This window comes from Anser brachyrhynchus (assembly GCF_964034855.1).
Source record: "Anser brachyrhynchus genome assembly, chromosome: 22".
Lineage (NCBI taxonomy): Eukaryota > Metazoa > Chordata > Aves > Anseriformes > Anatidae > Anser > Anser brachyrhynchus.
This window is the reverse complement of record NC_137715.1, coordinates 6531004-6549350: the sequence shown is the minus strand read 5'-3', so window position 1 is coordinate 6549350 and position 18347 is coordinate 6531004. Positions and strand designations below refer to the sequence as shown.

Here is an 18347-nt window from a genome sequence, read left to right as displayed (position 1 = left end):
TGAGGAAATGAAATGACAGAGTTGAAGGAAACTGAAACAGAACCTGTGCCATTAGCTAAGATATTTTGCATTTGAGGTGAGTCTGCTTGAAAATTATGGCCCATGTAGAGTGATTGTGGGCTTGGGGTGGTGCAGGAGACGTATAAAAGCGGCCCCATCTACTCCCTCTCTCATCTAGTCTTCTCTCCTCCATCTCCCTGGGAACGAGGTGAGTCTGAAGCCCTTACTCCACCTCCTCACCCTAGTGGATTTCTTAGCACATGACTCTGACTTGATCCTCTTGGGTCTTGGGGTCACTAGTTATGGGAGAGGTAAGGCAGGTGTGTCGTGGAGAGAAGTTGGGCTTGTCTGAGATGTTTCTGAAATTACGGGCTAAGCTGGGATCTTCCTGGGCCTGGACATTCTAACCAAGGCTGTTGGGGAGAAAGGGAAGGAGAACGCTGTGAGCCTTATTACACAGCTGCCAGCTCCCCAAATACAATTAGCTATGGCTCTTCGCTGGTGGTCTTGCAGGATGCTCCTCACTCACCCCAATGCTCCTCCAGGCCCTCTCACCCACCAGGTACACTTCCTGCCCCGAGACATGTCCTGCTACAACCAGTGCCTGCCGTGCCTGCCATGTGGACCCTGTGGCCCGACCCCGCTGGCCAACAGCTGCAATGAGCCCTGTGTCCAGCAGTGCCAGGACTCCAACGTCTTCATCCAGCCCTCTCCCGTGGTGGTGACCCTGCCCGGCCCCATCCTCAGCTCCTTCCCGCAGAACACCGCCGTGGGATCCTCCACCTCCGCTGCTGTTGGCAGCATCCTCAGCTCTCAGGGAGTGCCCATCTCCTCCGGAGGCTTTGGCCTCTCTGGCTTTGGCAGCCGCTACTGCGGCACAAGGTGTCTCCCCTGCTAAAGCTGCTGGCAATGGCCCTGGAGAAAGACCCTCAGGGACCCAGAAGTTGGTAGTGGACTGGGCACAGACCATTGGCTTGCTGTGTTAAGAGGTACCAAACTACCCCACCACCCATTTCGTAAGGATGGGTCCAGCCTGGGCTCTCGGAAAACTCAGCCCATGCATGCCTTACCCCTCCTCCACTCTCCCCTTTCCCACCTGTGTCCTTGTTGCTCGGTGCTGCTCCACTAGGCTCTGAGTCCGAGAATGTCAGCCTAGAGAGTACCTTCCGGTCCTTCTCCCTCAGTGGAGTTGGCAGATGGACAGGTGGCGGGATGCCTGCCATGGCCACACAGCTGACGCTCTCATCTGCCCCTGGTGCTTCCTGCACTGGGGCCCCCACTTGGAGCAATCTCTTTTGACTCTAATATTAAAGTTCTTCTGCATCCCAGCTTGTGCCTCTGAGTTGTCCTTCCCTGCAGCTGCTCTTCCAGGATGCCTGGGGAGAGAGGTGTTGCTGACTGGTAGTTCTGGGAGCGGGTGGTTGCTGATGCTCATGCTTAGCAATCATTAACACAGGCTTGCATTCAGAATGCTTCTTCACGCATCAGGTCACCGTCTGGATTCTAAATATCTGCTTACTTAGAGCTGGATGGAATTATCCAACGTAGTTGAGTGGCTTCTATGCATTTTGGTGTCCACACTGTTTCTTTTCCTCTGATTAGCATAATGGCATGAAGCAAGTAGTAAGTATGGAGGGATGACTATGTCCTTGACAAGGTGGAGGGCACAGCTGCTAAGAAGAAGCCAGGAAATCCCTTCCTAACAACAATACTTCAGAGCTTGCTGTGCTTGGTCAAAGTCTTTCCTGCTACAGAGCCCAAAACTGGACACAGTGTTCTAGATGCATTTGGAGGAGTGTTGAGCAGAGTGGGATTGTCACTGCCCTTGAGCTCCTGACTATGCTTCTGCTCATACAGCCCAGGATGTCATTGGTGTCCACAGTGTCTGGGAACACTGCTGGGAGTCACTTCTCTTTGGATGGCTATACTACCCAAACAACTTTTCCTGGGCCAGCTTTTGGTCTGCTGTCATATAAGGGCTGCAAGATAGATGGTGTGGCATGAGGGCTGGCTGGCAGGAAGGCATCTGCCAGACTGGGCTCTGGGTGATCTCAGTGCTGCTTTGGGAGCTTGTGTATGGCCCTTAGATACACTCAGCTAGCACCTGTTGCCCCACAAAGTTTTGCAGGAAGCCTTTGGAACAGATGGAAGGAGTAGGGGAAGGAGGACAAGTACTGCCTATGAACCCATGTTGTGGGTTGACCCTGGCAAACATCTAAGCACTCACCACCCACTCGCTCACACCGCAGCCTCAGCAGGATAGGGGAGAGAGCTGGAAGACCAAGAGTGAGGAAAAACTTCCCAGTTGATATAAATCATGGAGTTATAGAATATCCCAAGTTGGAAGGGACCCATAAGGATCATCGAGTCCAACTCCTGTCACCACACAAGTCTACCCAAAATTTTAGACCATGTGACTAAGTGCACAGTCCAAATGCTTCTTAAACTCCGACAGGCTTGGTGCAGTGACTACTTCCCTGGGGAGCCTACCTCTTCCATAATGTCTAGCCTAATCCTCCCCTGCCTCAGCTTGACGCCATTCCTGAGGGTCCTATCACTGGTGACTAAGGAGAATAGATCGGAATCTGCCCCTCCACTCCCCCTTGTGAGGAAGCTGTAGACTGCGATGAGGTCTCCCATCAGCCTCCTCTTTTCCAGGCTGAACAGGCCAAATGACCTCAGCCATTCCTCATACGTCTTCCCCTCTAGGCCCTTCGCCATCTTCGTCGCCCTCCTCTGGACACTCTCCAACAGTTTTACATCCTTTTTGTACTGTGGTGCCCAGAACTGCACACAGTACTCGAGGTGAGGCCGCATCAGCACAGAGCAGAGCGGGACAATCACTTCCATCGACCGACTAGCGACGCCATGCTTGATGCACCCCAGGATACGGTTGGCCCTCCTGGCTGCCAGAGCACACTGCTGGCTCATATTCAACTTGCTGTCAACCACAGCCCCCAGATCCCTCTCTGCAGGGCTGCTCTCCAGCACCTCATCGCCCAGTCTGTACATATAGCCAGGGTTGCCCCATCCCAGGTGCAGGACCCAGCACTTGCTCTTGTTAAATTTCATGTGGTTGGTGATTGCCCAGCTCTCCGATCTGTCCAGATCTCTCTGCAAGGCCTTTCCACCCTCATCCGAGTCCACAACTCCTCCGAGTTTGGTGTCGTCAGCAAATTTGCTCAAAACACCTTCTAATCCTACATCCAAATGGTTTATAAAAACATTGAAGAGGACTGGCCCTAAAATGGAGCCTTGGGGGACCCTGCTAGTGACCATCTGCCAGCCTGATGTGGCCCCATTTACCACAACCCTTTGAGCCTTGCCCATCAGCCAATTGCTCACCCATCGTATGATGTTTTTGTTTAGCTGTATGCTGGACATTTTGTCCAGTAGGATCCTATGGAAAACTGTGTCAAAAGTTTTGCTGAATTCCAAAAAGATCACATGAGCTGGTTTCCCTTGATCGACTAGATGGGTGATCTTATCATAAAAGGAAATCAGATTTGTTAGGCAGGACCTACCCCTCGTGAACCCATTTTGGCTGGGACCAATGACTGCATTGTCCCCCAGCTGCGCTTCAATAACTTCAAGGATAATCTTCTCCATAATTTTACCAGGCACTGACGTGAGACTGACTGGCCTGTAATTGCTAGGGTCTTCTTTCTTGCCCTTCTTGAAAATTGGTACATTTGCCAGCTTCCAGTCTACTGGGACCTCTCCAGATTCCCAAGACTGTTGAAAAATAATTGAGAGAGGTCCCATGATGATGTCAGCCAGCTCTTTAAGCACCCTGGGAAGAATCCCATCCGGACCCATGGACTTGTATGGATCCAGGTGGAGCAGCAAATCCCGCACACGTTCAGGGTTGGTTGGGAGTTTATCATTCCCACCATCATGGTCCTCCAGCTCAGGGCATCCTGGATCCTGAAGCCCATCATCAGCGTTGAAGACGGAGGCAAAGAAGGCACTAAACGTCTCTGCTTTGCCTATGTCCCTGTCTATGAGGTGACCTTCCCCATCAAGTAGCGGACCTATGTTTATTTTGGTCCTCCTTTTTCTTTTCACATATCTAAAAAACCCTTTTTATTGCCTCCCACAGACCTGGCCAGCTTCAACTCTAATTGGGCTTTGGCCACATGAATTTTCTCCCTACAAACGCAATCAGTGTCCCTGTATTCCTTCCATGTTGCCTGACCCTGCTTCCAGCAGCTGTACATTTTCTTTTTTTTTGCCTAAGCTCCAGTAGAAGATCCCTGGTCACCCAGGCCAGCCTTCTGCCCCGCCTGCTTGACTTCCGATATTTTGGAATTGCCTGATCCTCTGCTTTTAGGAGGCAGTGCTTAAAGACTGACCAGCACTGATGGACGCCAATGCCTTCAAAAGCAATTTACCAGGGGACCTTGCTAACTACTTCCCTGAGCAGCCTGCTTTCCCATATCCAGGGCTGAAGTTTTGGTGAAAGTTTTCTGTCTGACACCAAAAATTTTAAGCTCAACCACTTCATGGTCACTATGGCCAAGACGGCTGCCAATTGCCACGTCCCCCACAAGACCCTCTCTGTTCTCCAGCAACAGATCTAGGAGGGCACCTTTCCTAGTTGGCTCCCTTCACACCTGCACTAAGAAGTTATCATCTAGGTGCTTTAGGAACCTCCTGGACTTGCTCATGTCGGCCATGTGGTAATCCCAGTTGACGTCTGGCAAGTTGAAGTCCCCCATAAGGACAAGGGGAGTTGATATAGAGGCATCTTTTAGTTCTGCAAAGAATAATTCATCGGCGTTGTCATCCTGGCCGGGTGGTCTGTAATAGATTCCCATGACATCCCCTTTATTTGTTCGTCCCTTAATCCTTAATCAGAGGCTCTTAACTTTGCCATCACCAGCTTGAAGTTCCACACAGTCCAGCCCCTGCTTCACATACATCGCCAGCCCGCCACCTTGCCTACCCTGCCTGTCCCTCCTGAAGAGCATCTGTAACCATCTATTACCTCCTGTAACCATCTGTTGCGACACACCAGCCACAGGACTCATCCCACCAGGTTTTGCTTATGCCGATGATGTAGCTGTGGGATTGGGCCAAGACTTCTAGCTCATCCATTTTATTCCTCATACTGCGTGCGTTTGTGTAGAAGCACTTCAAATGCGCCTCACTGCATGCAGCACCTTGTGAAGCAAAAGTCTCTTAATAAAGACAGCTTAAGAGGGGAATAGTAAACAAAAGAGAAAAAGCAAGTGATGCAAAGACAACGTTTCAGCACCTCCCACCAGCAGACCAATGCCCAACAAGTCACTGCAGAATGGCTACTTTGGAACAACTGTCCCCTGGTTTGTTGCTGAGCATGATGCGATATGGCATGAAATATCCCTTTGGTCAATTTGGGTCAGCTGTCCTAGCTGTGTCCCCTTCTGAGCACTTCCCATTCTGATGGTTACACATTGCTGGCAAACTAAACTTCACCAAACTGCTCTCTTGCTCCCCATCATAAAAGGATGAGAAGGGTGGGAGAAAATACTATAGGGAAAAAAGTCTTCTCACATATGGAGAAAATGACAGTGGAATTCAAAGAAAAAGAAAGAGAAAAACAAGAAAAGATGTGCAGAAGCAAAGAGAAAACAATTATTCTCTCCTCCCCATCAGTATGAAATTTTCAGCCACGTCTTGGGAAGCTAGGCCTCAATAAGTGTAGTGGTTGTAGTGGTTGTTTGGGAGGATAGATGTTTTCTTAATGAGAGCACCCCTTACCCTTTCTCATCTTTCAACTTTTTTTTTTTTTTTTTGGTTGTGATGACAAGCGGTGTGGAATACCCCTTTGGTTGGTTTAGCTCAGCTGCCCTGGTGATATCTCCTCCCCACCTCTTGCCCACTCCCCGCCTCGGGCCCTTGGGGGGCTTGTAGAGAGTATTGATGACACACAAGTACTGCTCTGTAATAGCCCAAACATTGGTGAGATAGCAATGCTCTTCCAGCTCCAAGTGCAAAGCACAGCACTCTAGGGGCTGCTGTGGGGAAAGTTAACAGTCTAGCACTTGCTAGACCGTTCTCTGGGGTTGCAGAGAGGAAACATAGAAGGCCTTGACGCTGCTCTAAATCATTGGTGTGTCACCTCCACTGTTATAGTCACACAATCAGAACACAGCACCATATTGCCTATGGTGAAGACAATTGCCTCAATCACAGCCAGAGCCAGTACAGCCTGCTTCCCCCACTCCCTCTCCTAGCCTGCTCTGGCGCCATTTTCTGCACAAGCCTCCCCGCCCAGACAGCTGCCCCCAGAGCAGAAGGAATTGCCGCCCCTCCTCTCGCCTCTCTCCCTCTCCCCTGCTGCCGCTTCCCAGGAACCTGTGTGGCTGCTGCCCTCCCAGGGTCTCCTGCAGCTCTGGCTCCTCACTGGAGGCCAGCAGTGGCCACATGCCACCTTCAGCAGGATGTGCACTGAGGCCGAGATGGCACGCCAGGACAGAGAGGCAGCAAAGCTGGGCCTGATGGCCAGGGGACCTGCAGAACTCATGGGCACCTCTCTCACATGTGAGTGACTGTGCTTTCCCAAGGGGCCCTACTGCACAGGGCCTCACCCTTTGGGAAATGTTAATGGTCCCAATGTGCCCAACACACCCCCAAACGTCTCCAGAGCAATAGTATCGGTCCCAACAGCTGGTGTCTGGAGTGTCTGCAGGGGAAGGAAAACTCAGAAGTGCAGGCTGGGATGCAGCAGAACTTTAATATTAGAGTCAAAAGAAGGAAATGAGGTTGCTTTGAGAGGAGGCTCCAATGCAGGAAGCACCAGGGGCAGACGAGAGCGTGCTCTATGTGGCCTTGGTGGGCATCCCGCCAGCTGTCCATCTACCCACTCCACTGAGGGAGAAGGGCCAGAAGGTCCTCTCTAGGCTGACGTTGTTGGACTCAGAGCCTAGTGGAACAGTGCTACACAGTAAGGACACAGGTGGGAAAGGAGAGAGTGCAAAACGAGAAAGGCAGACATGGTCTGTACTTTCTGAGATCCCAGGGTGGCCCCATCCTTTTGCAAAGGGTTTTTGGGTTAGTTTGGCCCCTCTGAACAGAAGAACCGATGGTCTGTGCCCAGTCCACTACCAACTTTTGGGTCCCTGAGGGTCTTTCTCCAAGGCCATCGCCAGCAGCTTTAGCAAGGGAGGCACCTTGTGCCGCAGTAGCGGCTGCCAAAGCCAGAGATGCCAAAGCCCCCGGAGGAGATGGGCACTCCCTGAGAGCTGAGGATGCTGCCAACGGCAGCGGAGGTGGAGGATCCCACGGCGGTGTTCTGCGGGAAGGAGCTGAGGATGGGGCCGGGCAGGGTCACCACCACGGGAGAGGGCTGGATGAAGACGTTGGAGTCCTGGCACTGCTGGACACAGGGCTCATTGCAGCTGTTGGCCAGCGGGGTCGGGCCACAGGGTCCACATGGCAGGCACGGCAGGCACTGGTTGTAGCAGGACATGTCTCGGGACAGGAGGTGCACCTGGTGGGAGGGAAGGCCCGGAGGATCATGGAGGTGAGTGAGGATCAGCCTGCCAGCCTACCTCAGAAGAGTCAGGGCTAATTGTGTTTGGGGAACTGTCAGCTGTCTAAGAAGGCTCCTCATTCCCTTTGGCCCCAACGGTATTGACAAGAATGTCCAGGCCCATAAAGCTCCCCATCTAGCCCATAGCTTTGGAAACACCTTAGTCTAGACTCCGCTTTTCTCCATGACACACCTGTACCGCTCTCGTGACTCAACAGAGGATGAAGGCACAGTCATTCACAAAGAAATCCCCACGGACACTGAGGACAATAAAAGGGCTTCCGACTCACCTCTTTCACAGGGAGATGGAGGCAGGAGGAGTGGATGAGAGTGTGAGGAGATGGGGCCTCTTTTATACCTCTCCTGCATCGCCCCAGGCCCACAGTCACTCTACGCAGGCTGTAATTTTCCATCAGACTCACCTCAAATGCAAAATAGCCTTCCTAATGGCACAGGTTGTGCTTTGGTTTCCGTCAACTCTGCCATTTCATTTCCTCATTTCAGATTTGCCCAGTTGGCATCAGAATCTCCTTTTAAGTACCAAGATGAGAGGTCAAGCATTTCCCTGGGCGGAAACACGTCAGTAGGGCAGCAGATGAGTCCTAAGTGCTGGAGGGTGTATTGGGTTTACATGGCAAGGTTCTGCAGGGGTGGCCTCTGTGAGAAATGTCCAGAAGCTGCCCATGAGCTGCCTGTGGACCTCCTCTGAGTAGATCTGCCCCCAAGGCATGGTCAGACATGGACGGTGGGAGGGAAGGGACACACAGGCTTCACCCTCCTGGCTAAAGAGATGGGGCTGTGTGTAGGAGCTCTCCTGAGTGCTTTCTGGTGGGAAAGAAAGGGTTGCAGAAAACATCCCTCCTGGCTAGGTCCCAGGCAATAAGTCTTCCAGCATTAGAGCTTCAGCACGCTTCCTCTGCCACGTCCCAAAGCCCTCCTCAGGCAACAGCACAAGCCAGCACCACTGGGGGGGGCAAGGAAGGTTCCCCTCATCTAGCGAGGGCTGGCAGGAACCAGCACTGCCACACAGCTGGACGTGCTCAGGGAGGGGACTTGCTCACAAGGGCCCTGGCTACAGAAACATCTCCCAGACTCCACCAAGGAGGCAATGCATCCCTGCTGCATGAGCAAAGCTCTTCCCTGCCCTGCAGACATGGGAGGCAGCTGGGACACACCCCAGGGAGGCAAGGGAATGCCTTCAGCAGGCAAGCTTCCTGGGAGAGACTCTCCCTGCCCAGGACAAGTCATGCTCTAATTTGGGATTGGTCACATGCCACGCTTTTGGCGTGAGGCCAAGCCAGAGTGCCTGCTGTCTGCAGGCCTGAGCATCATGCAAGCTAAATCCCCCTCTGGCCAAGCAGCTCCATGCGAATCCAAGCTCAAGCTGTGCCATGCTCCAGGCAGCCCCAACAGCCATCACCCTGCAGCATGACCTTCTCACAAGTACTCTCATAGCTCAGGCAGCTCACAGGATTGCAGGCATGTTTTGCACAACAGGGCATGTCTTTGGGTGCGCTGCTGGTCAGGGAATGAGTCTGGCCAAAGTGCTTGGTATGGCAAGGAGAGTGGTGGAGCAAGACACTGTCCCTGTGAACAATTCCTCTGGTTTTTGGCTCAGGAGAGCAACCTTTGCCTTCCTCACAGCAGCTGACAACATGGGTTGCCTGAAGAGCCCAGGAGACAGCCACAAGAGGGAACAAGGTCAAACAAGCAGACAACATGTCACCCCAGAAGGAGCAGCCTTGTGCCAGGGCATTTCAAAACTGCAGCACAGCCCATCTGCCTATGCAGGCAATGAGCTGTGACTGGTGGAGCAGTCTGGGAGCCAGGCCAAGTGGTAGAAGGATGTGCTGTGTCCTCAGGCCAGGGAGGCTTTGGTCATCCAGGAGGGCACTGCATAGGCAGCAGGATATATATGCAGGACCCCTCCAGCACTTGGGACTCATCTTCTACCCCTTCTGACCTACTCTATGGCGGTTTTACTCAGCTGGGCAGCTGAGCTCCATCACAACTGCTATCTATTCCCCCTCCTCAAAGGGAAAGGGGGAGGAAATGCGATGAAAAGGGATCAAGGGTTGAGATAAGGACAGAGAGATCAATCACCAATTATTGTCATGGACAAGACAGATTCAGAATAGGGAGAATAATGTAATTAATTACCTATTACTAACAAGCTAGAGCAGTGAGAAACTAAAAACAAACTAAAAACAACCTCCCCTGCCACCCTCTTCTATGTTCTTCCCCCAGGTGGCGCACGGGAACATGCCCTGGGGTCTGTGGTCAGTCCATAAAACTTCGACTCTGCCCCTCCTTCACAGTAACTCCCTGCACTTGTTCCAAATTAGGGTCCCTCCCACAGGATTTATTCCTTCCCAAATTGATCCTGCATGGGCTTCTCACAGGCAGCAGCTCTTTAAGAACTGCTGCAAATATGGGTCCGTACCACGGGGTCCATCTGTCAGGAGCAAACTGCTCCAACACGGGTTCCCCCATGGGCGGCAGCTCCCCCCAGAACCCCTGCTCCTGCGTGGGCTCCTGTCCACGGGCTGCAGCTCTGGCCCAGGGCCTGCACCACTGTGGTCCTCTCCATGGGCCACAGCCTCCTTCAGGCAAGATCCACCTGCTCCGCTGGGGAATCCTCCATGGGCTGCAGTGTGGAGATGTGCTCCACCGTGCTACCCATGGACTGCAGGGGGACAGCCTGCTCCACCAGAGGCCTCTCCAAGGGCCGCAGGGGAACTTCTGATTGAATGGAGTCAAATCCAGCTGTTGACCGGTCACGAGTGATGTTCCCCAGGGTTGTCGGTGTTGGGGCCCATCCTCTTTAATATCTTTGTTTATAAAGACATCGTAGCCCTGGAGTGTGTCCAGAGAAGGGCTACAAAGCTGGTGAAGGGTCTGGAGCACAAGTCCTGGGAGGAGCAGCTGAGGGAAGTGGGGTTGTTTAGTCTGGAGAAGAGGAGGCTCAGGGGAGACGTTACTGCCCTCTACAACTACCTGAAAGGAGCTGGGGGTCGGCCTCTTCTCACAGATAACTTGTGATAGGACTAGAGGGAATGGCCTCAGGTTGCGCCAGTGGAGGTTCAGGTTGGAAATGAGGAGAAATTTCTTCTCAGGAAGAGTAGTTAGGTATTGGAAGGGGTTGCCCAGAGCGGTGGTGGAGTCATCATCCCAGGGGGTGTCTAAAGAAAGATTGGCTGTGGTACTTGGGGACATGCTTTAGTGGATGATATTGGTGATAGGGGGATGCTTGGACCAGATGATCTTGGAGGTCTTTTCCAACCTTAATGATTCCATGATTCTATGATTCTGCTTTAGGACCTGGAGCACCTCCTCCCTCTCCTTCTTCACCGACCTTGGTGTCTGCAGGGCTGTTTCTCACTCCTCGCTGTCCCAGCTGCTGTTGTGCAGGAGTAGTTTTCCTTTTCTTAATTCTGTTCTCACACAGCCCAAAAAAACATTGCATATTGGTTTGGCTCTGGACAGCAGCAGGCCAGTTTGGAGCCAGCTGAAACTGGCTCTTATCTAACATGGGGCAGCTTCTGGGTCTGTTCAGCGTTGAGGAAAGAAGAATGAGAGGGGATCTTAATAATGTTTACAAATATCTTAAGTGTGGGAGACGGAGGGATTTGGCCAACCACTTTTCAGTGGTTTGTGGGGACAGGACAAGGGGCAATGGCCAAAAAAATGATCACAGGAAGTTCCGCACCAACATGCGAAAGAACTTTTTCACGGTAAGGGTGATGGAACACTGGAATAGCCAGGCCAGGGTGGTTATGGAGTCTCCTTCTCTGGAGATATTCAAGTCCCGCTTGGACGCTTACATGGGCAACCTGCTCTAGGGAACCTGCTCTGGCAGGGGGGTTGGAACCGGTGATCTCTTGAGGACCCTTCCAACCCCTACAGTTCTGTGATTCTGTGACACCTCTGACAGAGACCACCCCTGCAGAACCCCGTTACCAAAACCTTGCCAAGGAAACCCAATACACCCTCCAGCACTTAGGACTCATCTGCTGCCCTACTGACGTGTTCCCGCCCAGGGAAATGCTTGACCTCTCATCTTGGTACTTAAAAGGAGATTCTGATGCCAACTGGGCAAATCTGAAATGAGGAAATGAAATGGCAGAGTTGACGGAAACCAAAGCACAACCTGTGCCATTAGGAAGGCTATTTTGCATTTGAGGTGAGTCTGATGGAAAATTACAGCCTGCGTAGAGTGACTGTGGGCCCGGGGCGATGCAGGAGAGGTATAAAAGAGGCCCCATCTCCTCACTCTCTTCATCCACTCCTCTCTCCTGCATCTCCCTGGGAACAAGGTGAGTCTTAAGGCCTTTCTCCTCCTTTTCATCCCTGGGGAGTTCTCATAACATGCCTGCACCTTCCTCCTCTGCTGGGTTTTCGGGTTGCTAGTCATGGGCGATGGAAGGGGTCAGGAGATGTGTCATGAAGTGAAGCTGTGGCTTGGCTGATGTACGTCCCGAGATATGGGCTTGGTGGGGAGCTCCTTTGGCCTGAAAGTTCTTGCCAACACTGTTGGGAACAAAGGGAAGGAGATGGCTGTGGGCCTCCTTAGACATCTGCCGGCTCCCCAAACAGCATGTGCCATTGCTATCCAGTGGTGTGCTGGCAGACTGCTCCTCTCTCACCAACATTCTCCTCTGGGGCCTCCCTCCCACAAGGTGCACGTCCTGCCCCGAGACATGTCCTGCTACAACCAGTGCCTGCCGTGCCTGCCATGTGGACCCTGTGGCCCGACCCCGCTGGCCAACAGCTGCAATGAGCCCTGTGTCCAGCAGTGCCAGGACTCCAACGTCTTCATCCAGCCCTCTCCCGTGGTGGTGACCCTGCCCGGCCCCATCCTCAGCTCCTTCCCGCAGAACACCGCCGTGGGATCCTCCACCTCCGCTGCTGTTGGCAGCATCCTCAGCTCTCAGGGAGTGCCCATCTCCTCCGGGGGCTTTGGCCGCTCTGGCTTTGGCAGCCGCTCCTGCGGCGCAAGGTGTCTCCCGTGCTAAAACTGCTGGCAATGGCCCTGGAGAAAAACCCCCAGGGACCCAGATGTTGGCAGCGGATAGGGCACAGAGCATAGGCTTCTTATGTTCAGGGTGGCCAAACCTCCCCATCACCCCTTGGAAGAAGATGGGTCTCTCGGAGAGCACGGCCCATGTCTGCCTTTCCCCTCCTCCACTCTCTCCTTTCCCACCAATGTCCTTGTTACTCAGCACGGTTCCACTGTGTTCTGAGTCCCACAACGTCATCATTGAGAGGACATGCTGACCCTTCTCCCTCAGTGGAGCAGACAGGTGGTCAAATGGTGGCATGCCCACCAAGGCCACACAGCTCATGCTCTCGTCTGCCCCTGGTGCTTCCTGCACTGGGGCTTCCTCTCGGAGCAACCTCTTTTCCATCTTTTGACTCGAATATTAAAGTTCTGCTGCATCTCAGCCTTCGCCTCTGAGTTGTCCTTCCCCTGCAGCTACTCTTCCAGGGTGCCTGGGGAGAGAGGTGTTGCTGACTGGTAGTTCTGGGAGCGGGTGGTTGCTGATGCTCATGCTTAGCAATCATTAACACAGGCTTGCATTCAGAATGCTTCTTCACGCATCAGGTCACCGTCTGGATTCTAAATATCTGCTTACTTAGAGCTGGATGGAATTATCCAATGTAGTTGAGTGGCCTCTGTGCATTTTGGTGTGCACACTGTTGCTTCTTCTCTGATTAGCACAACAGCATGAAGCAAGTAGTAAAGAACGAGGGATGACTACGTCCTTGACAAGGTGGAGGGCATAGCTGCCCAGGAGGAGCCAGGAAAACCCTTCCTAACAACAACACTGCAGAACTTGCTGTGCTTGGTCAAAGTCTTTCCTGCTACAGAGCCCAAAACTGGACACAGTGTTCTAGATGCATTTGGAGGAGTGTTGAGCGGAGTGGGATTGTCACTGCCCTCAATGACACCAAACTCTGTGGTGCAGTTGATAGAAGGAAGAGGTGCCATTCAAAGGGACCTCCACAGGCTGGGGAAGTGGGCCTATGTGAACCGCATGAGGTTCAACAAGTCCAACTGCAAGGTGCTGCACCTGGCTCAGGGCAGTCCCACACAGGAGTACAGACAGGGAGAAGAACTCATCAAGAGCAGCTGTGTGGAGAGAGACTTGGAGAGAGACTTTATCCTGCTCTGCCCTCGTGAGGCCACATTTGGAGTCTGGGGCCCCCGGCACAAGAAAGATGTGGACTTCTTAGAGCGAGTCCAGAGTAGGGTAAAATATGATCAGACAGCTGGAGCGCCTCTCCTATGAAGAAAGGCTGAGAGAGCTCGAGATGTTCAGCCTGGAGAAGAGATGACTCCTGGGAGACTTCATTGTAACCTTTCAGTACTTAAAGGGGTCTCAGAAAAAAAGATTGAGAAGGACTCTTTACTTGGGTAGAACATGATAGGGCAAGGGGGAATGGTCTTAAACTAAAAGAGGACAGATTTAGACTAGACCTTAAGAGGAATTTCTTCACTGTAAGAGTAGTGAGGCACTGGAACAGGTTGCCAAGAGACGTTGTGGATGCCCCATTGCTGGAGGAGTCCAAGGCCATTCTGGATGGGGCCTTGGCCAATCTGATACAGCAAGTGGCATCCCTGTCTGTGGCAGGGGGGTTGGAGTTAGATGATCATTAAAGTCCCTTCCAACCTGAGCCCTTCCATGATTCTGTAATTCTATGATTCTTGAGCTCCTGACTATGCTTCTGCTCACACAGCCCGGGATGTCATTGGTGTCCTCGATGTCTGGGAACAGTGCTGGGAGTCACTTCTCTTTGGATGGGTTTACCACCCAAGCAACTTTTCCTGGACCAGCTTTCGGTCTGCTGCAATAGAGGGGCTGCAAGATAGATGATGTGGTGTGAGGGCAGGCTGGCAGGAAGACATCTGCCAGACTGGGCTCTGGGTGCCTGCGGTGCTGCTTTGGGGAGCTTGTGGACGGCCCTTAGAGACACTCAGAAAGCACCTGCTGTCTCTCCTCCTGCCCTCAGTCTCTCCCTGCCTCCCTCTTCCCCACAAGGTTTTGCAGGAAGCCCAGGGAACAGACGGAAGGAGTAGGGGGAGGACTGTGTGGTGGGTTGACCCTGGCAAGCATCTAAGCACCCACCATGCACTCGCTCACGCTGCAGCCGCAGCAGGACAGGGGAAAGAGTTGGAAGACGAAGAGACAGGAAAACTCCCCGGCTGATATAATGACATTTTAAGGAGGGAATGGGAAAAAGAAGCCCAGCAAGTCTCTGCAGGATGGCTACTTTGGAAGAACTGTCCCGCTGTTTTCTTGCCAAGCATGATGCTCTATGGTATGCAATATCATTGCATGGAAGGAGTAGGGGGAGGAGGACATGCACTGCCTGTGAGCCTGTCTGGTGGGCTGACCCCCAGCAAGGATCTAAACACCCACCACCCACTCGCTCACACCACAGCCACAGTAGGATAGGGGTGGCAGTTGCAAGACCAAGAGACAGAAAAACTTCCCAGTCAATATAATGACATTTTAAGAAGGGAATGAGAAGAAAAGAGAAAAAGATAATGACGTAAAGGCTGTGACTGACCACCTTTCACCAGCAGACCAATGCCAAGGAAGTCTCTGCAGAACAGCAAGTTTGGAAGAACTGTGCAGCCGTTTTGTTGCCGAGCATGATGCTCTATGGTATGTAATATCCCTTTGGCAAATTCGGGTCAGCTGTCCTGACTGTGTCCCCTCCTGAAAACTTCCCCAACCCTAGCCTGCTCTGTGAAAGTGCAGAGACGGAAACATAGAAGGCCTTGATGCTGAGCTAAATCGTTGGTGCGTCACCTCCACTGTTTTAGCCACACAATCAGAACACAGCACCATATTGCCTATGGTGAAGACAATTGCCTCAATCACAGCCAGAGCCAGTACAGCCTGCTTCCCCCACTCCCTCTCCTGGCCTGCTCTGGCGCCATTTTCTGCACAAGCCTCCCCGCCCAGCACAGCTGCCCCCAGAGCAGAAGGAATTGCCGCCCCTCCTCTCGCCTCTCTCCCTCTCCCCTGCTGCCCCTTCCCAGGAACCTGTGTGGCTGCTGCCCTCCCAGGGTCTCCTGCAGCTCTGGCTCCTCGCTGGAGGCCAGCAGTGGCCACATGCCGCCTTCAGCAGGATGTGCACTGAGGCTGAGATGGCACACCAGGACAGAGAGGCAGCAAAGCTGGGCCTGATGGCCAGCGGCCCTGCAGAACTCATGGGCACCTCTCTCACGTGTGAGTGATTGTGCTTTCCCAAGGGGCCCTACTGCACAGGGCCTTACGCTTTGGGGAAGTGAATGGACCCATGTGCCCAATACTCCCACCAAAGTCCCCAGAGGAACAGCATTGGTCCTGACAGCAGGTGTCTGGAGCGTCTGCAGGGGAAGGACAACTCAGAGGCACAGGCTAGGATGCAGCAAAACTTTAATATTCGAGTCAAAAGATGGAAAAGAGGTTGCTCCGAGAGGAAGCCCCAGTGCAGGAAGCACCAGGGGCAGATGAGAGCATGGGCTGTGTGGCCATGGTGGGCATCCTGCCAGATGTCTATATGCCCACTCCACTGAGGGAGACAGGACAGAAGATCCTCTCTATGATGAAATTGTGGGATTCAGGGTCCAGAGAAGTTGCGGTGAGCAACAAGGGCACAGGCGGGAAAGGAGAGAGTGGAGAAGGGATAAGGCAGACATGGGCCATGCTCTCCAAGAGACCCATCTTCTTCCAAGGGGTGATGGGGAGGCTTGGTCACCCTGAACACAAGAAGCCTATGCTCTGTGCCCAGTCCGCTACCAAAGTCTGGGTCTCTGGGGGTCTTTCTCCAGAGCCAATGCCAGCAGCTTTAGCACGGGAAGCACCTCCTGCCACAGTAGCGGCTGCCAAAGCCAGACAGGCCAAAGCCCCCAGAGGAGATGGGCACTCCCTGAGAGCTGAGGATGCTGCCAACGGCAGCGGAGGTGGAGGATCCCACGGCGGTGTTCTGCGGGAAGGAGCTGAGGATGGGGCCGGGCAGGGTCACCACCACGGGAGAGGGCTGGATGACGACAGTGGAGTCCTGGCACTGCTGGACACAGGGCTCATTGCAGCTGTTGGCCAGCGGGGTCGGGCCACAGGGTCCACATGGCAGACACGGCAGGCACTGGTTGTAGCAGGACATGTCTCGGGGCAGGACGTGCACCTTGTGGGAGGGAGGCCCCAGAGGAGAATGTTGGTGAGAGAGGAGCAGTCTGCCAGCACACCACTGGATAGCAATGGCACATGCTGTTTGGGGAGCCGGCAGATGTCTAAGGAGGCCCACAGCCATCTCCTTCCCTTTGTTCCCAACAGTGTTGGCAAGAACTTTCAGGCCAAAGGAGCTCCCCACCAAGCCCATATCTCGGGACGTACGTCAGCCAAGCCACAGCTTCACTTCATGACACATCTCCTGACCCCTTCCATCGCCCATGACTAGCAACCCGAAAACCCAGCAGAGGAGGAAGGTGCAGGCATGTTATAAGAACTCCCCAGGGATGAAAAGGAGGAGAAAGGCCTTAAGACTCACCTTGTTCCCAGGGAGATGCAGGAGAGAGGAGTGGATGAAGAGAGTGAGGAGATGGGGCCTCTTTTATACCTCTCCTGCATCGCCCCGGGCCCACAGTCACTCTACGCAGGCTGTAATTTTCCATCAGACTCACCTCAAATGCAAAATAGCCTTCCTAATGGCACAGGTTGTGCTTTGGTTTCCGTCAACTCTGCCATTTCATTTCCTCATTTCAGATTTGCCCAGTTGGCATCAGAATCTCCTTTTAAGTACCAAGATGAGAGGTCAAGCATTTCCCTGGGCGGGAACACGTCAGTAGGGCAGCAGATGAGTCCTAAGTGCTGGAGGGTGTATTGGGTTTCCGTGGCAAGGTTTTGGTAACGGGGTTCTGCAGGGGTGGCCTCTGTGAGAAATGTCCAGAAGCTGCCCATGAGCTGCCTGTGGACCTCCTCTGAGTAGATCTGCCCCCAGGGCATGGTCAGACATGGACGGTGGGAGGGAAGGGACACACAGGCCTCACCCTCCTGGCTAAAGGGATGGGGCTGTGTGTAGGAGCTCTCCTGAGTGCTTTCTGGTGGGAAAGAAAGGGTTGCAGAAAACATCCCTCCTGGCTAGGTCCCAGGCAATAAGTCTTCCAGCATTAGAGCTTCAGCACGCTTCCTCTGCCACGTCCCAAAGCCCTCCTCAGGCAACAGCACAAACCAGCACCACTGGGGGGGGCAAGGAAGGTTCCCCTCATCTAGCGAGGGCTGGCAGGAACCAGCACTGCCACACAGCTGGACGTGCTCAGGGAGGGGACTTGCTCACAAGGGCCCTGGCTACAGAAACATCTCCCAGACTCCACCAAGGAGGCAATGCATCCCTGCTGCATGAGCAAAGCTCTTCCCTGCCCTGCAGACATGGGAGGCAGCTGGGACACACCCCAGGAGAGCAAGGGAATGCCTTCAGCAGGCAAGCTTCCTGGGAGAGACTCTCCCTGCCCAGGACAAGTCATGCTCTAATTTGGGATTGGTCACATGCCACGCTTTTGGCGTGAGGCCAAGCCAGAGTGCCTGCTGTCTGCAGGCCTGAGCACCATGCAAGCTAAATCCCCCTCTGGCCAAGCAGCTCCATGCGAATCCAAGCTCAAGCTGTGCCATGCTCCAGGCAGCCCCAACAGCCATCAGCCTGCAGCATGACCTTCTCACAAGTACTCTCATAGCTCAGGCAGCTCACAGGATTGCAGGCATGTTTTGCACAACAGGGCATGTCTTTGGGTGCGCTGCTGGTCAGGGAATGAGTCTGGCCAAAGTGCTTGGTATGGCAA

The 18347-nt window shown here is 53.4% G+C and overlaps 2 protein-coding genes and 2 pseudogenes across 4 annotated transcripts; 2 read left to right on the top strand and 2 right to left on the bottom strand.

The window, feature by feature from the left end:
* Window positions 1-583: 583 nt before the first annotated feature.
* LOC308181454 (feather keratin 1-like) lies at window positions 584-898 on the top strand (the record flags this gene model as incomplete). Its single annotated transcript, XM_080564773.1, has 1 exon — window positions 584-898. One exon carries the CDS (start codon window positions 584-586, stop codon window positions 896-898), a length of 315 nt encoding a protein of 104 aa, XP_080420899.1.
* Window positions 899-6712: 5814 nt separating this feature from the next.
* LOC308181544 (feather keratin 1-like) lies at window positions 6713-8021 on the bottom strand. The gene is made up of 2 exons (XM_080564934.1): window positions 7810-8021; window positions 6713-7477 (listed from the first exon to the last, which is right to left on the bottom strand). Exons 1-2 carry the CDS (start codon window positions 7930-7932, stop codon window positions 7142-7144), a joined length of 459 nt encoding a protein of 152 aa, XP_080421060.1. The 5' UTR covers window positions 7933-8021; the 3' UTR covers window positions 6713-7141.
* A 3061-nt stretch (window positions 8022-11082) lies between these two features.
* On the top strand, window positions 11083-12963 carry LOC308181542 (feather keratin 1-like; annotated as a pseudogene). Its single transcript, XR_013956155.1, has 2 exons — window positions 11083-11835; window positions 12199-12963. The product of XR_013956155.1 is annotated as a feather keratin 1-like (transcript).
* A 2971-nt stretch (window positions 12964-15934) lies between these two features.
* Window positions 15935-17296, bottom strand: LOC308181545 (feather keratin 1-like; annotated as a pseudogene). Its single transcript, XR_013956154.1, has 2 exons — window positions 17063-17296; window positions 15935-16699 (listed from the first exon to the last, which is right to left on the bottom strand). The product of XR_013956154.1 is annotated as a feather keratin 1-like (transcript).
* Window positions 17297-18347: the final 1051 nt, after the last annotated feature.

Bases quoted from the DNA above. Each gene is read 5' to 3' on its own strand.
- LOC308181544 (XM_080564934.1), bottom strand. From the start codon at position 7,932: ATGGAAAATTACAGCCTGCGTAGAGTGACTGTGGGCCTGGGGCGATGC. The intron at 7,478-7,809 runs GTGAGTCGGAAG...CCCTCCCACCAG, and splicing joins TCCATCTCCCTGTGAAAGAG to GTGCACCTCCTGTCCCGAGA.